This window comes from Rana temporaria (genome assembly GCF_905171775.1).
Source record: "Rana temporaria chromosome 2 unlocalized genomic scaffold, aRanTem1.1 chr2r, whole genome shotgun sequence".
NCBI lineage: Eukaryota > Metazoa > Chordata > Amphibia > Anura > Ranidae > Rana > Rana temporaria.
Window position 1 is genome coordinate 130676 of NW_024404420.1, and position 25645 is coordinate 156320.

At 51.7% G+C, this 25645-nt stretch overlaps 1 protein-coding gene across 2 annotated transcripts in view; it reads left to right on the forward strand.

Annotated features, from left to right (window-relative positions):
• PKNOX1 (PBX/knotted 1 homeobox 1) overlaps positions 1-8128 on the forward strand; it is a 42892-nt gene extending 34764 nt beyond the window's left edge. For both annotated transcript variants that reach the window (XM_040334202.1, XM_040334203.1), the window contains one exon: positions 5055-8128. In XM_040334202.1, the coding sequence (XP_040190136.1) occupies positions 5055-5266 (212 nt within the window). In that variant the 3' untranslated portion in view covers positions 5267-8128. The remainder of the gene's footprint in view (positions 1-5054) is intronic.
• The last annotated feature ends 17517 nt before the right edge of the window (positions 8129-25645 follow it).

Consider the following 25645-nt stretch of genomic DNA (forward strand, 5'->3'; position numbering starts at 1 on the left):
TGTCTGTGAGGAGGTTTTTTTGGCTAGTGAGGATCAGGTCTTCCATCTGGCTGATGTCGTCCACTTTTTTGAGCCACAGGGCAATGGTCGGTGGGTGTGGGGACTTCCAGTTCAGTGGGATGCAGGCTTTGGCTGCGTCCAGTAAGTGGCGTACAACTGATTTTTTTTGTAGACTCGTGCTGGCGTATCAAGTCGCATGCAGGAGGAAGTAAGCCGGGTCATCCGGTACTGTGCGTTCCGTGAATTTTGGGGTTATTCGGCGGACTTCTCCCCATAAACTCTACACCCGGGGACAAGGGTGCCCTTTTCCTGTTGGCATCGCCAGCAAAGTTCAGATGATGTCGGGGAAAAATGTATGCGGTAGGGCAGGGGTCTTGTACCAACGTGTGAGGGTCTTGTAATTTGGGGAGCATAGGGAAGACTTGCGAGTAAATTTGATTATGTGTTGTTTTTTGTTGTTAGAGAAAGTGGCAGTTCAGGTCCCTTTCCCATTTGGTAAGGCACAGGATTTGGTAATCCCCTGGTGGCACAATCAACATGGCGTATGTTAGGGAAAGTGTATATAGGATCACCCCAGTCTCTGTATAGAGCTCCTCTAGGGTCGTGAGGGGTTGTTGTGTGTCGTTGGGGGGTGGGAGGCGACCAAGGAAGTGACTGAGCTGTAGGGCTCTCGTGTACTCCAGTCTATATGGGGCGGAGGGGTCTGAAAGCTCTGCGTTCGTTTTCCACCTCCCCGTAGTACTAAAATGGGACGCTTGATAGATGGGACGCCTTACGTAAGTCATGAAACTTCTTGTCATGCAGGCACGCTTGATAGATGGGACGCCTTACGTAAGTCATGAAACTTCTTGTCATGCAGGCCCGGTTCAAATTGGGGGTGGCCTATTATGGGTCTCAGGGGGGAGTTGCAGGCCGAGAGGGAGGAATTCGACAACAATTGCGAGCAAATTTTTACAGTAGTGCCTAACAGCGGGTGGCGCCTGAGTTCTGGTGGTAGGGCGGTGTAGCACCATGGGGCTCTGTGAAGAGAAATGTCACTTTGCTCCTGTTCTAGTCGCGTCCATAGTTTGGTCTCTTTGTGTCGGCACCAAAGTAGTCTACTAAGGTGAGTCGCGTGGTAGTAGGTGCGGATCTCTGACATTGCCAAGCCTCCGTGCAGTTTTGGGAGAGAGAGTATTTTCCTATTTAGGCGCAGGTTTTTCCCTGCCCAAATAACCGAGTGAAGGTGGAGTGTACTTGTTTGAAATAGTCCCCAGGTATATGAATTGGGAGGGCCTGCAGGAGGTAGAGAAATTTGGGGTAGTAGCGACATTTTGAGGATGTTACAGCGGCCAAGCCATAAGTGGAGGCCGCTGTTCCATTGGTCAAGTCGTTTTTGAACTGCTTTTAGGAGGGGTGGGAAATTGAGTTTGAAAAGTCTGGATGCCAACGTGGGCATGTAGGTACCCAGGTACTTCAAGGCCGTGTCAGTCCATTTTAAGTTGAAGCTGTCTCTAAGGCTTGTAAGTTGGTGTTGCGGTATTCCTTTACCCATAGCCTCCGATTTGGAAAGATTACGTTTTAAGTTGGGCAGGTGACCATAGGTTTCGAATTCTCTCAGGAGGTTCGGTAGGGAGTCGGAGAGTTTTATGAAGGTCGTCGGCGTAGGCGGACACTTTGTACTGCGTTCCGTTGGCTCCTATACCGGTGATGTCTGGGTTCAGCCAGACGTGGCATTAAAAGAGTTCTAGGGAAAGCGCGAATAGCAAAGGCGAATGAGAGCACCCCTGCCTGGTCCCGTTGGTGATTGGGAACGTCTCCGAGAGTACACCATTTGCTGTGGACTTGGCTGTCGGGTCCGAGTAGGCTGCGGCTACCCAATTTAACATCTTGTTCCCCATGCCTATGTGTTTCAGTGTTGCAAACATGAACTTCCAGTTCACCTGGTCAAATGCCTTTTCGGGATCCGTTCCTAGAAATGTACATGGCGTTTTGCTGCTAATCGCTATTTGCAGTAGGTTAAGGACTTTGGTGGTGTCCCTGGCCTCCCTGGTTGGGACCAATCCCACCTGGTCTAGGTGAATCAAGTGTGGTAGATGCTGTTGCAGTCTGGAGGCTAAGATCTTGGTGAATATTTTAAGGTCTGCGTTCAGGAGAGAAATAGGACGGTAGCTCCCCCATTGGTATGACTGAGAATTGTGCCTGGAGCGTGGTTTTATGAAATGGTTTCCCTTAGCCAAGGTCATTGTACAGGCTCACCTTGTGTTGGCCTAGAGATGGGAACAAGGTCTTGTAGTAAGGGACGATGAGTCCATCCGGGCCAGGGGCTTTGCCTGGTTTTGCACTGTTTAGGGCAAGTTGGAGCTCGGGTAATGTGATGGGTTCAGAGGACAGTGGTTCTCAACCTGGGGGTCAAATTATGATTTGCCAGGGGTCACCAAATCCTGGGCTGTTCCTGAAGCCCGCACACTGCTCTCCCTCCCCGTCTTATCTCCCTTCCTGGAACAAAGAAAAAGGAAGAGAAAGGGAAAAAAAGAGAGAGCAAGAAAGACAGAGGGAGGGACGGGCGGAATAAACAAGGAATTGGGATTGAGAGAGATGAAAGGGAAAGAAAGGAGAACAAAGAGAGAGTGGTACATCCTAAAATGTACTATAAGGGGTATTAATACTGTACGAGAAGGCACTCAGGGAGCGCTAAATGTCTGTGGTTAGGGGCTCAAATTACTTGTCTTTGGTGCTTTCAACCCACGCTATGAAAATTTTATCAAGGGGTCACGGCACTAGAAAGGTTGAGAACCACTGCTCTAGGAGTTCCTGTGCTTCCGCCGGTAATGAGGGCATAAGGGACTGGTGAAGGTACTCCGCCGTGGTGTCGTGGGCGGGTGCCGTCTCATACAGGTTGTACAGGGAACTATAAAAGGATCTGAACTCTTGCGTGATTTGTTGGGGTAGGGATGTTTTCTGCCCTGTAGTGAATATGATGTGTGGGATGCTAGTCGTTGTGCTCGCAATGTTTGGGCCCAGAGTCTGCCGCATTTATTGCGCAATTCATACATTTTCCTCCGGTAGATTTGCATCGCCGCTTTGGCCTTAAATTGTAGGATATCAGTTATCTGCGAGCGAACGGTATCGAGTTCAACCCGGAGTTGTCTGGTCGGGGGTTCCTGTCTTCTAGGATGTCTCTAGGGCCTGCAGTCTAGCGAGGAGTAAGTTCAGTTGCGCAGTCCCTGTCTGCTTTAGTCTGGCTCCGTGTTTAATAAGCACCCCCCTAATCACGGCTTTGTGGGCTTCCCACACCACTCCGGGATCACCCCCCTAATCATGGCTTTGTGGGCTTCCCACACCACTCCGGCATCACTGTCGGAAGTGTTGTTGGTGTCAAAATAGTGTCCTATTTCTTTGACTATGTCGGCTAAAACTTCTGGGTCCTGCAGGAGGCTCTCATTGAGTCTCCAAACTGGTCGTTGTCCCGCGTGTGCGTCTGATAAGGCGTACAGCATACCTATGGGGGCATGGTCAGACCACGTAATCGACCCGATTGTGGTGTCTTTGATTGCGTGGGGTATTACAAAAGAGTCAAAGCACGAGTACGTCTGGTGCGGCTTGGAGTAGAAAGTGTCGTCTCGCTCCCCTGGATGGAAAACACGCCAAGCGTCGAACAGCTGCGCGGAATGGAGCGTCCAGCCAATAGGTTTGCGTAGAGGTAGAGGACTTTCCAGAGGAAGTGTCCTCTGTCGGCGTCAGGGGTATGTTTAGGTCGCCCCCCCACTATAAGTTGCCCTTCTGAGTATGGCATGAGTTTGTCCAGTCGTCTTTTGAGTCTTGGTGGTCATTGGGGGCCCATAGGTTTGCTAAGGTCACCTTTCTACCTCCGATTAGGCCTTTCAGAAATAAGAAACGCCCTTCCTTGTCCGTCTGATTGTCTATGAGCGTCCAGGGCACTCTGAGGGTGGTTACTGCCCTGGATTTAGCCTTTGTGTAGGTGGAGTGATAGGCTATCGGGTAAGGTCTGTTCTTAAGTAAGGTTAGGTTGTTCCCACTCGAGCGACGCATGTCATCTGTTGCTTTTCAGGCGTGTTTAGGCCTTTCACGTTCAGGGCTATTATATTGAGTACGTCCATTTGTTTGTTTTTTTACCTTTTTATCATTTTTACATATTTTTACTTCCTTGCTCTCCATCCTGCGGGGGAGGGGGAGTCCTGGCAACGCTGTGAGGAGGGAGGACCAGGGAAGCACACAGGGGCTTAGGGCAGCAATAGGGAGGCGGTGGCGGAAGCGGCATGTGGAGGAACCAATGCCCTCCATTTCCCCCCCCGCAGGAGGGAGAGGAGGAGAAGCGGAATTCAGCTGCATGAAGGGATTGGTTCCTCTACATCCCCGCCCCCGCGGCCCCTTCGCCCTCCTATCAAGGTGCACAGGACAATATTCACAGAGGCATCATGATGAGGTGGTAGGCCCTTACAGAGCCAGTGTAAATGAGTCCATTGAGGGGCCCGGGGGCCCACCCTCCATGTAAATCATCATGCTCTTGGCCAGCGCTGTATCCTGACCTAGGCCAACATGGCCCAGGCCTAGGGCAGCACTTTGCAGGGGGGCAGCACGGAAAGAGTCCCCGCCTGCTTGCGCTACACTCTTATGGGGTGGACTGGGCTGAGAGGCAAATTAGTCTAGCGCCCCCATAAAGTGGCCGCACAGCTTGTGAGAGGAAATCTATGCAAATTAAGGGAATCCATTGCCCCCGCCTCCCCAGGCCCTCAAAACTAGTGTCCCCACTCGAAATTTTCAGGGAGAAAGGGGTGTGGTCTTGACAGGAAGTTGTGGGTCATTTTTAAATTAGGGGGTGCACAAATTTAGTCAGGCCTAGGGCAGCACAAAACCTAAATACACCCCTGCTCTTGGCATCAGATCTAAGGCATGCTGGTGGAAGGAGAAGTATGTCAGTGTCCGAATCCTCCTGAAGGTGACAGCATAACCCAAAGCTCTCTGCCTCCCCGTGTCCCCCGAGGAATGGATTACACGGTAAGTTTGGTGTTTCCCGTTCTCTGGTCTCATTCTCGGCTCTCTTCTCCACACAGGTACAGAGGTGTCGCTCTCCTCTCCCGGCGCTCTCGGCACAGACAGTCTGCAGTCGCTGACCTCGGATGGGGCCACATTGGCGGTCCAGCAGGTGATGTTGGGAGGACAGAGCGATGACGAGTCCCTAGACTCGGACCAGGAGGACGAGGACACGGGACTCAGTGCGGGGGAACTTAGGGGCCTGGTGCTGAGCGGAGGAGGACTGCAATGAGAGGGACGGACCTGCACCTCGTCTCTCACACTTTGTATTGTCAGTGCCAAACACACAGAATGACGCACTGGCCACGCCCCGCCCACACCTTTTATTTTAATCCGCGACGTAATATTTGCACCTTAAAAAAAAAAACTGACCGTCGCTTCCAAGAATTTCACTGCCGAGTGAGCCTTGTCCCCCCAGTGCCAAAAGACCCCCATTCACCACCTGGATTCCGGCCCACTGGAGGGTCACCTGACCAGTACGACCCCCATTCACCACCTGGATCCCTAGAGGGTCACCTGACCAGTACGACCCCCATTCACCACCTGGATCCCTAGAGGGTCACCTGACCAGTACGACCCCCATTCACCACCTGGATCCCGGCCCACTGGAGGGTCACCTGACCAGTTAGACTCCCACCCACCACCTGGCTCACTGGAGGGTCACCTGACCAGCAAGACCCCCAACCACCACCTGGATTCCGGCCCACTGGAGGGTCACCTGGCCAGTAAGACCCACCACCTGGCTCACTGGAGGGTCACCTGACCAGTAAGACCCCACCCACCATCTGGATCCCAGTAGAAGAGTCTATCAAGGGATGGGGATTGTTCTCACCTGAAATCTGACCCCAATCCCTGCCTAGATTCCAGCTTGATGCATGGTCACCTGACCGGTGGAAGAGTCCATCATTGGAAGAGGAATGGTACACTTCTGAACTCTGACCTTAGGGTACATGGGGGGAGGGGACAGCTCACTCCTGAACTCTGACCCCAGTCACCACCTGGATTCAGGTCACCCAACCAGAAGAGTCCATGGGGGAAGGGGACGGCTCACTCCTGAACTCTGACCCCAGTCACCACCTGGATTCAGGTCACCCAACCAGAAGAGTCCATGAGGAGGGAGGGGACGGCTCACTCCTGATCTTTGTTAATGAACTTGTTGCGCCGGTGTGCGCAGGCCTCTGTGTGTTGAGTGTAATGTGAAGAGGCCTCTCCATAGAACGCTCGGGTACTTAGATTTCGCACAACATGGACACTCCGGGTGGAAGGTTAGTATGGACTGCGGCTTCCCTGCACCGGGAAATAAAACAAAATGTCGATTTTACTCCTCAGATGTATTTTTGTAGAGTTGTGAAAAATAAAGCTGAAAACTCTCTAAATATTGATGTGGATCTCGTCAGAGGCTTCAGCATCCTGATTGGCCGCTCATGTGGGGGGGGGGGGGGCGGGGGCTCCGATCCTGTAGGGCAGCAGGCATAGTGAGAGGTGGACTTGCCTCTGAAAGGAGATCTGTCGCTCTTCAGGTAGGTCAGGGTGGAAGGACGAGGTCTAAGCACACAGTTCAGATGTCGGGATCTCCTCCCCCGGCCTGGAGGGAGGCGGAGTGCAGGAAGGAAAGAGGGCGGAGCTCTTTTGTATATTTTATTTTCTTTATTTATTACGATCTGAGATAAAATACAGTCTATGTCCTGCCCCTTTATATGTCCTGCCCCTTTATATGTCCTGCCCCTTTATCACGACCACTTATAGCAGCGTGAGGCTACATCTCCAGCCTGATCTACTGCTATGCTGTGAATAGCAGGAGAGATCAGACTACACACACACACACCTAGCAGACAGTCCTGAAAGAGATGGGAGGGCCAGGATTGGTCAATCTGCACAGTCAGTGTTATGGATGTTTTGTAACCCCTTTTTATAGTGAAAAATGTTTTATACAGATTATAAATAAAATGATATAAAAATTTGCCCAAATTCCTAATTGAACCTTCAGATGAAATCCGATAAATTCAGAAAGGTATGTGAAGTCTTATAGAAAGCAGCCACAGCCTGAATGGAAAAGCCTGTCCCCGGCCAGCATTGCTCTTCTGTGTGGAAGCAGCGGCCTCTCTGCAGAGGTCTGACTACTAAAGTAAGAGCTAATGCTCTCCAATCAGCTGGAAGTATGAGCGTTGCTGATTCATAGGATTCCCTTCACTGCCCAGAGAAGACGCACAATCTCCTGGCCTGGCCAATCCCGAGGCTGCGTTAGCGAGCACAGCCCCTCCCCTATTGATGATAGAAAATGATACGTCTGTTCCTCATATTCCCGGACGACCCCCGAGTACCACAATATCGAATATTTCATCACTATTACATTTCCTTAATGCTTGGAGAAGTTCTCCCATCATGTATGAACTCTACATAGGCAGATCTCCTCATGGGTGGCAACTCAGCTAATTGTGGGTGGCGCTCACCTCCTCACAGGGGGTGATCGGCTCCTTGTGGGTGGCACTCAGCCATTAGTCATCAGCTACTCATGGGTGGTGCTCACCTCACAGGGGGTGATCGGCTCCTTGTGGGTGGCACTCAGCCATTAGTCATCAGCTACTCATGGGTGGTGCTCCCCTCACAGGTGATGATCAGCTCCTTATGGGTGGCACTCAGCCATTAGTCATCAGCTACTCATGGGTGGTTATCAGCTCCTCACAGGTGGTGATCTACTCATAGGTGGCACTGATCTACTCATGGGTGGTGCTCAGCTCCTCACGGGTGGTGATCAGCTCATAGGTGGCACTCATCTACTCATGGGTGGTGCTCAGCTCCTCACGGGTGGTGATCAGCTCATAGGTGGCACTCATCTACTCATGGGTGGTGCTCAGCTCCTCACGGGTGGTGCTCAGCTCCTCGCGGGTGCCGTCAGTGCTGTTTTCCCATTTGATGAACGGCTGTTCCCTGTAGCAGTGTGCCCGTACCTGGTGTTGGGAAGACATGCTCTGCTGGCAGACGTCGGAGCGAGTGAAGCCGCGAGTCTCGGCTCTTCTCTGCGGAAATGTCCGGAATCAGTTTAGAGGAATATTTTTGGTTTTCTGTTTTGGCAATAAAAGTTCTTTTTATCCTTTTTGTGTTCCGACTCGTTTCTCTCATAGTGGAAAATATCGTCTCGCTGTCCTCTGTCCGATGGTCTGACTTCTACTGAACCTCCCTGCAGGACCTCCATTGTGGTTTTCATCCCATGGACCTCCGTTCCTGAACCCCCCTCCCCCCACACACACTACAAGGATAATAGAGGCCGCTCTCCAAACTATTTACACAATGGGCTACTTTACTATCAGACTTTGAGGGGGCCAGTGAGAGTAGAAAATGCCCCATTGGGAGGAATAGTGCCCCATCATTGGTGTCAGTGGGAGGAATAGTGCCCCATCATTGGTGTCAGTGGGGAGAATAGTGTCCCGTCATTGGTGTCAGTGGGAGGAATAGTGTCCCATCATTGGTGTCAGTGGGAGGAATAGTGTCCCATCATTGGTGTCAGTGGGAGGAATAGTGTCCCATCATTGGTGTCAGTGGGAGGAATAGTGTCCCATCATTGGTGTCAGTGGGAGGAATAGTGCCCCATCATTGGTGTCAGTGGGAGGAATAGTGTCCCATCATTGGTGTCAGTGGGGAGAATAGTGTCCCATCATTGGTGTCAGTGGGAGGAATAGTGTCCCATCATTGGTGTCAGTGGGAGGAATAGTGTCCCATCATTGGTGTCGGTGGGAGGAATAGTGTCCCATCATTGGTGTCAGTGGGAGGAATAGTGTCCCATCATTGGTGTCAGTGGGAGGAATAGTGTCCCATCATTGGTGTCAGTGGGGGGAATAGTGTCCCATCATTAGTGGGAGGAATAGTGTCCCATCATTGATGTCAGTGGGAGGAATAGTGTCCCATCATTGGTGTCAGTGGGAGGAATAGTGTCCCATCATTGGTGTCAGTGGGAGGAATAGTGCCCCATCATTGGTATCAGTGGGAGGAATAGTGTCCCATCATTGATGTCAGTGGGAGGAATAGTGTCCCATCATTGGTGTCAGTGGGAGGAATAGTGTCCCATCATTGGTATCAGTGAGAGGAATAGTGTCCCATCATTGGTGTCAGTGGAGGAATAGGGTCCCATCATTGGTGTCAGTGGGAGGAATGGTGTCCCATCATTGGTGTCAGTGGGAGGAATAGTGTCCCATCATTGGTGTCAGTGGGAGGTATAGTGTCCCATCTTTGGTGTCAGTGGGAGGGATAGTGTCCCCATCATTGGTGTCAGTGGAGGAATAGTGTCCCATCATTGGTGTCAGTGGGAGGAATAGTGTCCCATCATTGGTGTCAGTGGGAGGAATAGTGTCCCCATCATTGGTGTAAGTGGGAGGAATAGTGTCCCATCATTGGTATCAGTGGGAGGAATAGTGTCCCATCATTGGTGTCAGTGGGGGGAATAGTGTCCCATCATTGGTGTCAGTGGGAGGAATAGTGTCCCATCATTGGTGTAAGTGGGAGGAATAGTGTCCCATCATTGGTATCAGTGGGAGGAATAGTGTCCCATCATTGGTGTCAGTGGGGGGAATAGTGTCCCATCATTGGTGTCAGTGGGAGGAATAGTGTCCCATCATTGGTGTAAGTGGGAGGAATAGTGTCCCATCATTGGTATCAGTGGGAGGAATAGTGTCCCATCATTGGTGTCAGTGGGGGGAATAGTGTCCCATCATTGGTGTCAGTGGGAGGAATAGTGTCCCATCATTGGTGTCAGTGGGAGGAATGGTGTCCCATCATTGGTGTCAGTGGGAGGAATAGTGTCCCATCATTGGTGTCAGTGGGAGGAATAGTGTCCCATCATTGGTATCAGTGGGAGGAATAGTGTCCCATCATTGGTATCAGTGGGAGGAATAGTGTCCCATCATTGGTGTCAGTGGGAGGAATAGTGTCCCGTCAGTGGGAGGAATAGTGTCCCATCATTGGTGTCAGTGGGAGGAATAGTGTCCCATCATTGGGGTCAGTGGGAGGGAATAGTGTCCCATCATTGGTGTCAGTGGGGGGAATAGTGTCCCATCATTGGTGTCAGTGGGAGGAATAGTGTCCCATCATTGGTGTCAGTGGGAGGAATAGTGTCCCATCATTGGTGTCAGTGGGAGGAATAGTGTCCCATCATTGGTGTCAGTGGGAGGAATAGTGCCCCATCATTGGTGTCAGTGGGAGTAATAGTGTCCCATCATTGGTGTCAGTGGGAGGAATATTGTCCCATCATTGGTGTCAGTGGGGGGAATAATGTCCCATCATTGGTGTCAGTGGGGGGAATAGTGTCCCATCATTGGTGTCAGTGGGGGGAATAGTGTCCCATCATTGGTGTCAGTGGGAGGGAATAGTGTCCCATCATTGGTGTCAGTGGGAGGAATAGTGTCCCATCATTGGTGTCAGTGGGGGGAATAGTGTCCCATCATTGGTGTCAGTGGGGGGAATAGTGTCCCATCATTGGTGTCAGTGGGGGGAATAGTGTCCCATCATTGGTGTCAGTGGGGGGAATAGTGTCCCATCATTGGTGTCAGTGGGAGGAATAGTGTCCCATCATTGGTGTCAGTGGGAGGAATAGTGTCCCATCATTGGGGTCAGTGGGAGGGAATAGTGTCCCATCATTGGTGTCAGTGGGAGGAATAGCGTCCCATCATTGGTGTCAGTGGGGGGGAATAGTGTCCCATCATTGGTGTCAGTGGGAGGAATAGTGTCCCATCATTGGTGTCAGTGGGAGGAATAGTGTCCCATCATTGGTGTCAGTGGGAGGAATAGTGTCCCATCATTGGTGTCAGTGGGAGGAAAAGTGTCCCATCATTGGTGTCAGTGGGAGGAATAGTCTCCCATCATTGGTGTCAGTGGGGGGAATAGTGTCCCATCATTGGTGTCAGTGGGAGGAATAGTGTCCCATCATTGGTGTCAGTGGGAGGAATAGTGTCCCATCATTGGTGTCAGTGGGAGGAATAGTGTCCCATCCATCATTGGAGCACAGGTGTGTGAGGAGGAAGGTGTGTCTGGAGCTGCTGTGTGAGAAGGGAGTTGCCTGGAAATCTCTCCCAGCTCTCCTGGCCCTTTTCTGGGGAAGCCATGGAGGGCAGTGGGGCCTCCCCTGCTGGAGGCTCTCAGCCATCTCCTGGGCCATCTGCTGACATGTCTGCCCCTCTACAAGCCTCAGCTGGTGATCTCTCTGCCCCTGGTGTGGATGAAGGATCGGAGGCCATTCGGGAGCGAGTGGTGGCCGGCATAAAAGTCCTAAACCGGGAGAGGGACAAGCTGTATAAGCTACGTGCGGAGCTGAAGCGCCTGCGAAGGCAACGTGAAGGCTTACATAGCCAGAAACGCGGATCCATGGATCCAGAGATCCAATTGGCCAAGGTCCGTGTGGACCACCAGGAGACCATCGTGGCCATAATGGAAGGAAGGGATGGTCCTTTCAAGGAAAAGTTCTGCAACGACAAGAGGTTTGCAAAGGTGACAAAGATGGAGGTGGAGGAGGAGGAGACCCCCAGTTCTGACCCCCTGCCCCCCCAGGGAGAGGTAAGCACCCCAATGCCTTCCCAGGACTCAGGAGGCATGCTGAGGGTGATCCAGGTAATGGAGTCTCCTGTGCGGGGGATCAGATGGTTTTCAATGATGAAGATATTGCAGATGGTGTACCTGATAAAGTGAAGCCAGCTAAGCCCCATGTTGTGAATAAGACTGTGTTTGTACCATCTAGCACCATGACTGATAATGTGCCTAATAATCAGACTGTATGCAGTAATAATGTGCCTGCTGAGGCTGCAATGCAGCAAGAGATCCGTTTAAAAAATGACATTTCTGTGAAGGAACTGCAAGTCCCAGCAGAACCCATTAACCCTCCTGATGCTGAGACCAGAGCTGATTGCCCCACTGCTGCTCTGGACTCCACAGCGCAGCATCAGGCGACGGCCGGTACTGCAACAGAAACTATAATTATACCTGATGGGAATGTGTGTGTGGCTGATAATAATCATCCCAGTTCAGGTGGGATGGACAATGGTCCCATTTCAGGTGGCATGGACAATACTAACTCTGTTCATGCAGATAAAGTGACTTCAGTGTGGGGTCTTGGCCCCAATAAACCCACTTTTGCTCAGGTGTTGCGCTCTGTCCCTGGCAGCTCCACCCCCAAGCAGGGTTTTCCTCTACGAGCTACCACCTCAAGCCCCCCGGGATATGGTCTTGGGTCTCTGGCTTCTGCTGGGGGCCCAAGACGTAATGTTGTCATCTTGAAATGGGAGGGTGGTGCAATCCCCCCTGCAAGGCGTGCAGTGGTGGATTTAATCCTGGAAATGGGTTTTGGGGGAAATGATTTGTATGCTTTTATTCATGTGTCAGGGACGCGGGAGTATACAGTCAGTTTCACCAAGCCAGAGGGTCTTGACCTGTTCTGGGAACGATATGAGGCCCGGTGCAGGTCAAGACCCGAATGGGAAAGTCTGGCCCCAGTTGCGATTTCGCAGCAGTCAACAGTAAAAAAGATCACTATCATCCTCACCAATGAGAGCGTCCCTGCCAGGGATCTGGAGGTCTGGTTGAGGAACTACGGGGAGGTTTTGACCAAACCCAGTAAAATATTAGATGAGCGTAACATCTGGACTGGGGGATGGTCGGTAACAGTCAGGCTGGCCAGGGATGGAAATGTTGTCCGTCACCTGCCCTCCTCGGCTTTCATAGGGAGGGATAGGATGACTGTGTTCTACCCTGGTCAGCCGAAGCTGTGCCACCGCTGTGGAGAGAGGGGGCACCTTAGCTCCTCCTGTTCGGCCTTGATATGCTCAGTGTGTCGGGGTCAGGGTCATATGGCCAAGGACTGCACCCAGAAGATCAGGTGCAACCTGTGCCTGCGACTTGGCCACCCTTATAGCAGATGCCCTGAGGCCTGGCACAATATGGAGAAGGAGGTAGTGGATGAGATGTCAAGGCTGGACAGGATGGAGGGGGAGGCCCCTGGTGTACCATCCTCCGCTGCGGTGACCGACCCCCCTGGTCCTGCTCAGGATCCCTCCCCAGTTTCCTCCCCAGTTCCTGTGACCACCCCTCCTGTGTCTGTAAGTACTCCTTCTGTATCTGTATCTGTGTCCCCCCAGCCTACTGTACCCGCTCCTCTTGTGTCAGAACCTTCCAAGTCTGTGCCCCCTGAGTCAGTTACCCCCCAGAAGTCTATCCCTGTTAAGTCGGATTTACCCCCCCCACCAGGAGTGGTAGCGGGTACTAAAAAGGTCGCTTCAAAGAAAAAAACAAGGGATGAGGGCATCTCTGAGGCTGACCTCAAGTACCTGGAGGAGAGAAGGAAGGTTGGGCGGCGGAAGAAGCAGGCGGTGAGGACGGAACGGGGGCGGGAAGCTCTGGTGCCTGTCTCCACCCGTCGTAGGTCCACTAGGTGGGACATTTCCTCATCTGGCGCTTCTTCAGAGCTAAGCTCTGATTCAGAGATGGAGTTTGAGGCGGCCTCAAGAAAGAGGGAGGCTTCTGGTGATGAGCAGCAGAGGGGAGCTAAGAAGCAATCCACCCAATAACCCAAATGGCGGTTCCCCCTCCGTTAAAAGTGGCGACAATAAATGTCGCCAGCATTAAGTCAGTGAGAGCTCGTTCTATGGCCTTCTTTTTGTTCAGCCAATTAGATGCTGAAATTTTATTTTTGCAAGAGACTAGGCTCACCTCCTTGGCAGATATTCATATGGCCAAGAGAGAGTGGAGGTATGGTCCATCTTACTGGTCTCTTGCGGCCGAGCCTTACGGCGGTGTGGCGGTGTTGTTTAAAACCGGCATGGTAACTGTCCGGCGGGTTATTGAGGTGGAGATTGGGAGATGTATGGTCTTAGACGTCCTTGTGGGAGGGCAGGACCTGCGCCTAATTAATATCTATGGGCCGCACACAAAGTGGGACAGGAAATGCCTTTTTACAAGGATCAAGCCATTTCTTTTTACATCCCGGCAAGTGGTCTTTGGAGGTGACTTTAATACAGTAACTAGGCCCAAGGACAGGAAGGCCTTCAAGGACAGGCTGGGATATGATAGCGTTTTTTTAAATAGTATGGTTAGGGATGCTGGTCTTGTGGATGTGCACATTGCGCACCTCCCGGATGACACCGGGTTCACCTTTCATCGTGGTAATAGTCAGAGTAGGATAGACAGGTTTTTTTTGAAGGAGGCCTCGGCTTTCTCACCCCCAGTGGTGCAGGCAGTAGAGTTCTCTGATCACTGTATGCTATCTGTGGCCCTGAATGCTTCAGACGCCCCTCAGAGAGGAAAGGGCATCTGGAGATTGAATTCGACTCTACTCCAGGAAGAACATGTTAGACAATCCTTTGAGGAATTCTTTCAGGCACAGGTGACCCTCCTGGACTTTTGTAGCAGCAAGGCTGAGTGGTGGGAGCTGACCAAAAAGAGGATCGCTGGATTCTTCAGGGGCCTAGCCAATAGAACACAGTTTAATAAATACATGACCTACCAACGTTTGCGGAGGAAGCTGGATATTCTTGTCTCGAGAGGAGGAGATCCTGGGGCAATCTCCGAAGTGAAACTCCTTCTCAGGAAGTGTCAATATGACCGGCATGCCTCTTTGGTTCTGGAGAGGGACTATGGGAAGTACCACTCGCCTGACCCTTACCAGAACTGCAAACAAGGTGTAGCTGTTAAAGCGGTCGTTGGCCTTAAGGACAGTACAGGTTCCGTGACAAAGTCCAGGTCAGGGATTCTGGAGGTCGTGAGGTCCTTTTATGCCGACCTTCTTGGAAGGAAAGAGCTTGACCGTGACAAGATGGAAAGCTTTTTGGACTCTACTCCAGGTCTAAATGGTGGAGATGTTCCATTGATGAATTTGACAGAGGAGATCACAGTTGAAGAGGTGATGAGGGCAATTGAACAGCTTGCCATCAAAAAGTCACCCGGACCGGATGGCTTGACGGCTGAGTTCTACAAAGCCTTTAAGTCTATTCTGGCCCCACATTTGGTAGAGGTTTTTAACAGTTGTCTTGCTGAGGGGGTGCTATCCCCTTCCATGAGGCACTCGGCTGTGATTCTTCTGTCAAAGGGTAAAGATCCTTCGATGATTGAGAATTGGCGCCCCATCAGCCTTCTTAATGTCGATAGAAAGATACTGGCGAAGATATTTTTCTGGCGCCTGTCGTCAGTAGCAGAGTCTTTGCTTTCTCGCCATCAGCACTGTTCGGTCCAGGGTAGGAGCACCTTCACAGCGGTGTTAGCTGTCCGGGAGGCCTTGGAGCGGTGCAGGGCTGCAGGCTGGGGAAAGTATTTGCTGACATTGGATCAGGCAAAGGCTTTTGATCGTGTTAACCATGAGTACCTGTGGTTGCTCCTTAGTAAGTACGGTCTGCCGGGTGGTTTTGTTGATTGGCTGAAAGTCTTGTATAAGGGGGCAGAAAGCTTCCCTCTTGTTAATGGTTGGGTTGGGCAGTCCTTTGAGGTTGGCTCCGGGGTGCGCCAGGGCTGTCCCCTGAGTCCCCTTCTCTATGTGTTTGCAATCGACCCCTTCATCAGGAGGCTAGAGAGCGGCATGTTGTGTGGGGTACCAGTGGGTCTCCCGGGTGAGCCGCCATTGAGGGTTGTTGCTTATGCGGACGATGTATCGGTGATTGTCACTGGGACGGATGAGGCGGCGGAGGTGGTCTCTCTGACATCACGGTATTCTGAAGCATCAGGCTCCAAGATCAATCAGGAAAAGAGTGAAGTTTTCTGGATGGGAAAGGAAGGTGAGGGGTTTGATCTCCCGGACACCTTTCCAGTGCCCCGAGAAAGAATTAAGATACTAGGCATTGAATTTGGTCCCGGCGATTATGGCCTCAAAAACTGGGAAGGCAGACTGGAAATTGCCAATGCTAAGGTGGTCAACTGGAAGAGATGGAAGTTATCTATGAGGGAAAGGGTTGATCTGATTAAGACCTACCTGATTCCGATCTTCTTGTATGTCAGCTTTGTCTGCATCTTGCCAGTGTCTCTCTATGCTAGGATCAGTAGTGTGTTCTTCCAGATGCTGTGGGGGAACAGACTGAACCCCATCAAGAGGAATGTCACCTACCTATCCAGGAGGGAGGGTGGCTTAGGTATGGTCAACCCAATTCTTTTCTTTTCACTGCTATTTCTCAAGTTTAACATTTGTAGTATGCTTGCAGTGGAACCTCCTGGATGGGCAGGCATATTTAGATCTTGGTTTAGTCCTTTTCTGCGACTTTGGGAAGAAGGTGGCCAAGTGAAGAATCGCAGGGGTCATCGTGGTCAGCTACCAGCCTATGTAGCTCCGTGCCTGAAGTTACTGCGGCAGTGGCGATTGTCGGCTGAAGATCTCAGATCGGTTCCGAGGAAAGACCTTATGAGTCGAGTCTTGAGCGAAGTCTTTCATGACCCACTGGCCTTAAGGGATTGCCCAGGCCCAGTTTTGAGGGCGGGGTTGAGACTAATTAATTTGGATAGAATACCTCCTAAATTTAGGGATCTGGCCTGGTTGTGCTTCCATGGGAGGCTCTATGTTCGGGGCAATTTGAAATTCCGCAGTGGGGTGGATCGTAGCTGTCCTCGGGAGGAGTGTGCAGGTGAGGAGGAGACTATGGACCATTTTCTGCTTCGTTGCCCTTTTAACATAGAAGTGTACAAACAGGTGGGGCGGGCGCTCGGTGTTCCTTTCCTCTCCAGGCTGGGTTATGCCGAGTGGGTGTACGGAGCATTCAGTACCGGTGGAGGTTTTTGTTTGGATACACTTTTTTTAGTTAGCCTAGTGGTCCGTTATTTCACCTGGAACGCACGGTGTCAGGTCAGCATTCGGCAAAAAATCCTTCCTGTTGAGGTGGTGGTGTATGACATTGTGCATGAGGTGGGGAAGATTCGGGGGCTTGAGAGAGACAAGCGGGGTCAGGGGGCTTGGCTGAAGGCGTGGAGGGGTTTCAAGCCTCCCTGACTGCCAGGAGTCTCTTTCCCGGGTGTGGCTGTCTGTCTCTTATCACCCTAGATTATTATTTTTCATACATTTTTGATAAATGGCTGCGTACATAGGTGACGGGTTGTGCCTCTTAGGCCCTCTCTGCTGCTTTGTGTAAATAGTTTTGTAGTAATGTTTTGGTAGTGGTGTATATATTGTATATATTGTATATATTCTGAACCTGGATGTGTATTCCTTGGATTTATGTTTGAAGTTTTGTACTATAGTTTTGTTTTTTACTTTTGTATAAAATTGGTTGCTTGATTCTTTTCAATAAAAGATCAATAGTGTCCCATCATTGGTGTCAGTGGGAGGAATAGTGTCCCATCATTGGTGTCAGTGGGAGGAATAGTGTCCCATCATTGGTGTCAGTGGGAGGAATAGTGTCCCATCATTGGTGTCAGTGGGAGGAATAGTGCCCCATCATTGGTGTCAGTGGGAGTAATAGTGTCCCATCATTGGTGTCAGTGGGAGGAATATTGTCCCATCATTGGTGTCAGTGGGGGGAATAATGTCCCATCATTGGTGTCAGTGGGGGGAATAGTGTCCCATCATTGGTGTCAGTGGGAGGAATAGTGTCCCATCATTGGTGTCAGTGGGGGGAATAGTGTCCCATCATTGGTGTCAGTGGGGGGAATAGTGTCCCATCATTGGTGTCAGTGGGAGGGAATAGTGTCCCATCATTGGTGTCAGTGGGAGGAATAGTGTCCCATCATTGGTGTCAGTGGGGGGAATAGTGTCCCATCATTGGTGTCAGTGGGAGGAATAGTGTCCCATCATTGGTGTCAGTGGGAGGAATAGTGTCCCACCATTGGTGTCAGTGGGAGGGAATAGTGTCCCATCATTGGTGTAAGTGGGAGGAATAGTGTCCCATCATTGGTGTCAGTGGGAGGAATAGTGTCCCATCATTGGTGTCAGTGGGAGGAATAGTGTCCCATCATTGGTGTCAGTGGGAGGAATAGTGTCCCACCATTGGTGTCAGTGGGAGGGAATAGTGTCCCATCATTGGTGTCAGTTCTACCAGTGCCCCTCGTACACAATCACACAAATAATAACGTGGGATGTGAGGGGAATCTCCCCGCTGAGTCTGGTCTGGAATGTGACCTTTGGGGCCCTGAGTTCTGCTTGTGGCCCTTTCCAGACGTTGCGTCCCGATAAAGGTTCGCTGCGGAGCGTTTTCCTGGTCCAGAGGTGTGTCTTCCCCCTTCTCTGGAGACTCGGAGCGCCCGGCCCTGGTCAGGGTCAGTTTAGTTTTGGACTCTTCTCGGTGATCTGTTGTTTTGGTCTGGCCAGGTTTCTGAGCTTGGCGGTTGATTATTACGACCTGCTTCTGGGAGAAGCTTCCGGAATATAGAGCAGGAGGATCAACCACTAAGATAAGAATATTTATCAGACCTCAGCCTATCCCTGGGAGGGGGAGATATTTATCAGACCTCAGCCAATCCCTGGGAGGGGGAGATATTTATCAGACCTCAGCCAATTCCTGGGAGGGGTGATATTTATCAGACCTCAGCCAGTCCCTGGGAGGGTGATATTTATCAGACCTCAGCCAGTCCCTGGGAGGGGTGATATTTATCAGACCTCAGCCAATCCCTGGGAGGGGTGATATTTATCAGACCTCAGCCAATCCCTGGGAGGGAGTGATATTTATCAGACCTCAGCCAGTCCCTGGGAGGGGTGATATTTATCAGACCTCAGCCAGTCCCTGGGAGGGGTGATATTTATCAGACCTCAGCCAATCCCTGGGAGGGGGTGATATTTATCAGACCTCAGCCAATCCCTGGGAGGGGTGATATTTATCAGACCTCAGCCAATCCCTGGGAGGGGTGATATTTATCAGACCTCAGCCAATCCCTGGGAGGGGTGATATTTATCAGACCTCAGCCAATCCCTGGGAGGGGTGACATTTATCAGACCTCAGCCAGTCCCTGGGAGGGGTGACATTTATCAGACCTCAGCCAGTCCCTGGGAGGGGTGACATTTATCAGACCTCAGCCAATCCCTGGGAGGGGTGACATTTATCAGACCTCAGCCAGTCCCTGGGAGGGGTGACATTTATCAGACCTCAGCCAGTCCCTGGGAGGGGGTGATATTTATCAGACCTCAGCCAATCCCTGGGAGGGTTATATTTATCAGACCTCAGCCAGTCCCTGGGAGGGAGTGATATTTATCAGACCTCAGCCAGTCCCTGGGAGGGGTGACATTTATCAGACCTCAGCCAGTCCCTGGGAGGGGGTGATATTTATCAGACCTCAGCCAGTCCCTGGGAGGGTGATATTTATCAGACCTCAGCCAGTCCCTGGGAGGGGGTGACATCTATCAGACCTCAGCCAGTCCCTGGGAGGGAGTGATATTTATCAGACCTCAGCCAGTCCCTGGGAGGGGTGACATTTATCAGACCTCAGCCAGTCCCTGGGAGGGGGTGATATTTATCAGACCTCAGCCAGTCCCTGGGAGGGGGTGACATCTATCAGACCTCAGCCAATCCCTGGGAGGGGTGATATTTATCAGACCTCAGCCAATCCCTGGGGGGGAGGGGTGATATTTATCAGACCTCAGCCAGTCCCTGGGAGGGGGTGATATTTATCAGACCTCAGCCAATTCCTGGGGGGGGTGATATTTATCAGACCTCAGCCAGTCCCTGGGAGGGTGATATTTATCAGACCTCAGCCAGTCCCTGGGAGGGTGATATTTATCAGACCTCAGCCAGTCCCTGGGAGGGGTGATATTTATCAGACCTCAGCCAGTCCCTGGGAGGGGTGATATTTATCAGACCTCAGCCAATCCCTGGGAGGGGTGATATTTATCAGACCTCAGCCAATCCCTGGGAGGGAGTGATATTTATCAGACCTCAGCCAGTCCCTGGGAGGGGTGATATTTATCAGACCTCAGCCAATCCCTGGGAGGGGTGATATTTATCAGACCTCAGCCAATCCCTGGGAGGGGTGATATTTATCAGACCTCAGCCAATCCCTGGGAGGGGTGACATTTATCAGACCTCAGCCAGTCCCTGGGGGGGGTGACATTTATCAGACCTCAGCCAATCCCTGGGAGGGTTATATTTATCAGACCTCAGCCAGTCCCTGGGAGGGGTGACATTTATCAGACCTCAGCCAGTCCCTGGGAGGGGGTGATATTTATCAGACCTCAGCCAGTCCCTGGGAGGGGTGATATTTATCAGACCTCAGCCAATCCCTGGGAGGGGTGATATTTATCAGACCTCAGCCAATCCCTGGGAGGGAGTGATATTTATCAGACCTCAGCCAATCCCTGGGAGGGGTGATATTTATCAGACCTCAGCCAGTCCCTGGGAGGGAGTGATATTTATCAGACCTCAGCCAGTCCCTGGGAGGGGTGACATTTATCAGACCTCAGCCAGTCCCTGGGAGGGGTGATATTTATCAGACCTCAGCCAATCCCTGGGAGGGTGACATCTATCAGACCTCAGCCAATCCCTGGGAGGGGGTGATATTTATCAGACCTCAGCCAATCCCTGGGAGGGGTGATATTTATCGGACCTCAGCCAATCCCTGGGGGGGAGGGGTGATATTTATCAGACCTCAGCCAATCCCTGGGAGGGGGTGATATTTATCAGACCTCAGCCAATCCCTGGGAGGGGTGATATTTATCAGACCTCAGCCAATCCCTGGGAGGGGGTGATATTTATCAGACCTCAGCCAGTCCCTGGGGGGGAGGGGTGATATTTATCAGACCTCAGCCAATCCCTGGGAGGGGTGATATTTATCAGACCTCAGCCAATCCCTGGGGGGGAGACATCTATCAGACCTCAGCCAGTCCCTGGGGGGGAGGGGTGATATTTATCAGACCTCAGCCAATCCCTGGGGGGGAGGGGTGATATTTATCAGACCTCAGCCAATCCCTGGGGGGGAGGGGTGATATTTATCAGACCTCAGCCAATCCCTGGGAGGGGTGATATTTATCAGACCTCAGCCAATCCCTGGGAGGGGTGATATTTATCAGACCTCAGCCAATCCCTGGGAGGGGGTGATATTTATCAGACCTCAGCCAATCCCTGGGAGGGGTGACATTTATCAGACCTCAGCCAGTCCCTGGGAGGGGGTGATATTTATCAGACCTCAGCCAGTCCCTGGGAGGGGGTGATATTTATCAGACCTCAGCCAGTCCCTGGGAGGGGTGATATTTATCAGACCTCAGCCAATCCCTGGGAGGGGTGATATTTATCAGACCTCAGCCAATCCCTGGGAGGGAGTGATATTTATCAGACCTCAGCCAATCCCTGGGAGGGGTGATATTTATCAGACCTCAGCCAGTCCCTGGGAGGGAGTGATATTTATCAGACCTCAGCCAGTCCCTGGGAGGGGTGACATTTATCAGACCTCAGCCAGTCCCTGGGAGGGGTGATATTTATCAGACCTCAGCCAGTCCCTGGGAGGGGTGATATTTATCAGACCTCAGCCAATCCCTGGGAGGGAGTGATATTTATCAGACCTCAGCCAATCCCTGGGAGGGGTGATATTTATCAGACCTCAGCCAATCCCTGGGAGGGGTGATATTTATCAGACCTCAGCCAGTCCCTGGGAGGGTGACATCTATCAGACCTCAGCCAGTCCCTGGGAGGGGTGATATTTATCAGACCTCAGCCAGTCCCTGGGAGGGGTGATATTTATCAGACCTCAGCCAATCCCTGGGAGGGGTGATATTTATCAGACCTCAGCCAATCCCTGGGAGGGGGTGATATTTATCAGACCTCAGCCAATCCCTGGGAGGGAGTGATATTTATCAGACCTCAGCCAATCCCTGGGAGGGGGTGATATTTATCAGACCTCAGCCAATCCCTGGGAGGAGTGATATTTATCAGACCTCAGCCAATCCCTGGGGGGGAGGGGTGATATTTATCAGACCTCAGCCAGTCCCTGGGAGGGGTGATATTTATCAGACCTCAGCCAATCCCTGGGAGGGGTGATATTTATCAGACCTCAGCCAATCCCTGGGAGGGGTGATATTTATCAGACCTCAGCCAGTCCCTGGAAGGGGTGATATTTATCAGACCTCAGCCAATCCCTGGGAGGGGTGATATTTATCAGACCTCAGCCAATCCCTGGGAGGGGTGATATTTATCAGACCTCAGCCAATCCCTGGGAGGGGTGATATTTATCAGACCTCAGCCAATCCCTGGGAGGGGGTGATATTTATCAGACCTCAGCCAATCCCTGGGAGGGGTGATATTTATCGGACCTCAGCCAATCCCTGGGGGGGAGGGGTGATATTTATCAGACCTCAGCCAATCCCTGGGAGGGGTGATATTTATCAGACCTCAGCCAATCCCTGGGAGGGGGTGATATTTATCAGACCTCAGCCAGTCCCTGGGAGGGGTGATATTTATCAGACCTCAGCCAATCCCTGGGAGGAGTGATATTTATCAGACCTCAGCCAATCCCTGGGGGGGAGGGGTGATATTTATCAGACCTCAGCCAGTCCCTGGGAGGGAGTGATATTTATCAGACCTCAGCCAATCCCTGGGAGGGGTGATATTTATCAGACCTCAGCCAATCCCTGGGAGGGGGTGATATTTATCAGACCTCAGCCAATCCCTGGGAGGGGGTGATATTTATCAGACCTCAGCCAATCCCTGGGAGGAGTGATATTTATCAGACCTCAGCCAATCCCTGGGGGGGAGGGGTGATATTTATCAGACCTCAGCCAGTCCCTGGGAGGGAGTGATATTTATCAGACCTCAGCCAGTCCCTGGGAGGGGTGATATTTATCAGACCTCAGCCAATCCCTGGGAGGGGTGATATTTATCAGACCTCAGCCAATCCCTGGGAGGGGTGATATTTATCAGACCTCAGCCAATCCCTGGGAGGAGTGATATTTATCAGACCTCAGCCAATCCCTGGGGGGGAGGGGTGATATTTATCAGACCTCAGCCAGTCCCTGGGAGGGGTGATATTTATCAGACCTCAGCCAATCCCTGGGAGGGGTGATATTTATCAGACCTCAGCCAATCCCTGGGAGGGGTGACATTTATCAGACCTCAGCCAGTCCCTGGGAGGGGTGATATTTATCAGACCTCAGCCAATCCCTGGGAGGGGGTGATATTTATCAGACCTCAGCCAATCCCTGGGAGGGGGTGATATTTATCAGACCTCAGCCAATCCCTGGGAGGAGTGATATTTATCAGACCTCAGCCAATCCCTGGGGGGGAGGGGTGATATTTATCAGACCTCAGCCAGTCCCTGGGAGGGAGTGATATTTATCAGACCTCAGCCAGTCCCTGGGAGGGGTGATATTTATCAGACCTCAGCCAATCCCTGGGAGGGGTGATATTTATCAGACCTCAGCCAATCCCTGGGAGGGGTGATATTTATCAGACCTCAGCCAATCCCTGGGAGGAGTGATATTTATCAGACCTCAGCCAATCCCTGGGGGGGAGGGGTGATATTTATCAGACCTCAGCCAGTCCCTGGGAGGGGTGATATTTATCAGACCTCAGCCAATCCCTGGGAGGGGGTGATATTTATCAGACCTCAGCCAATCCCTGGGAGGGGGTGATATTTATCAGACCTCAGCCAATCCCTGGGAGGGGGTGATATTTATCAGACCTCAGCCAATCCCTGGGAGGGAGTGATATTTATCAGACCTCAGCCAATCCCTGGGGGGGAGGGGTGATATTTATCAGACCTCAGCCAGTCCCTGGGAGGGAGTGATATTTATCAGACCTCAGCCAATCCCTGGGAGGGGTGATATTTATCAGACCTCAGCCAATCCCTGGGAGGGGTGACATTTATCAGACCTCAGCCAGTCCCTGGGAGGGAGTGATATTTATCAGACCTCAGCCAATCCCTGGGAGGGGGTGATATTTATCAGACCTCAGCCAATCCCTGGGAGGGAGTGATATTTATCAGACCTCAGCCAATCCCTGGGGGGGAGGGGTGATATTTATCAGACCTCAGCCAGTCCCTGGGAGGGAGTGATATTTATCAGACCTCAGCCAGTCCCTGGGAGGGGTGACATTTATCAGACCTCAGCCAATCCCTGGGGGGGAGGGGTGATATTTATCAGACCTCAGCCAATCCCTGGGGGGGAGGGGTGATATTTATCAGACCTCAGCCAGTCCCTGGGGGGGGTGATATTTATCAGACCTCAGCCAATCCCTGGGGGGGGGGGTGATATTTATCAGACCTCGGGGGGGGACCGCTTTACTCTGTGTATCGGGGGATGGGACTGAGAAGATCCGGCGCCATCTTCTGGGCGGAGTCTTGTGTGCGCCACATCCTCCAATCCCCATAAAGTATCCCAGCACTGGAGCTCCGCCCCCAAAATATCATTTTTTATCACATTTCCATCAATAAAAAGGAGAAAAATAATCGGAAGATTGGTAAAAAATTTCCTGGAGTACAATTATATCCCACATCCAATCAATCGATCGATCGATGTCATGTGATCTCCTCCTCTTCCCACAATGCACCTCTGTGCAGCACCATCAATATCCCCTCCCCCCTTCCCATGTTATCAATGGGGGACCAATAAGGAAAGATGCAGTGATCACAAATGGCCACAAGATGTCCCCCAAGAGATTTTCTATTGATTTTAGGTGGGGGGGACTTTGGTGACACCTGGTGGCCATTTGTGATCACTACAACCTGTTTATTGGTCCCCCATTGATAGCATGGAATTGTGGGAAGAGGAGGAGATCACATGACATCGATCGATCGATTGATTGGATGTGTATTGTAGATATGATGACGGTTGGATTGTTTCTATGGGATATTTATCAGAAATCGATCATTGATGGAAATGATGTGATAAATATTCAGTCTCTGTATTTTGGGGTGGAAGTCCTGGTAAGGGGTCCTCGGGCACTGGCATGAACTGGTAAGGGGTCCTCTGGCACTGGCATGAACTGGTAAGGGGTCCTCGGGCACTGGCATGAACTGGTAAGGGGTCCTGGGGCACTGGCATGAACTGGTAAGGGGTCTTCGGGCACTGGCATGAACTGGTAAGGGGTCTTCGGACACTGGCATGAATGGGTAAGGTGTCCTCGGGCACTGGCATGAACTGGTAAGGGGTCTTAGGAGACTGGCATGAACTGGTAAGGGGTCTTAGGAGACTGGCATGAACTGGTAAGGGGTATTTTGGGGTGGAAGTCCAGGCTGAGATATTAGTGATTCCTCCGCTGCTGAGTGGTAAATATTCCCCCCCCCTCCCCCGATAGGGTGAGAGTGAATTCTTCCTGATCTCTGGTTTCAATTTACAATCTTCCTTTTCTTGCTATTCAACATTGAGGAGGCTTAGACCAGTTCATGTCAGTGCCCGAGGACCCCTTACCAGTTCATGCCAGTGCCCCAGGACCCCTTACCAGTTCATGCCAGTGCCCGAGGACCCCTTACCAGTTCATGTCAGTGCCCGAGGACCCCTTACCAGTTCATGCCAATGCCCCAGGCCCCTTACCAGTTCATACCAGTCTACGAAGACCCCTTACCAGTTCATGCCAGTGCCCGAAGACCCCTTACCAGTTCATGCCAGTGCCCGAGGACCCCTTACCAGTTCATGCCAGTGCCTGAGGACACCTTACCAGTTCATGCCAGTCTCCGAAGACCCCTTACCAGTTCATGCCAGTGCCCGAAGACCCCTTACCAGTTCATGCCAGTCTCCGAAGACCCCTTACCA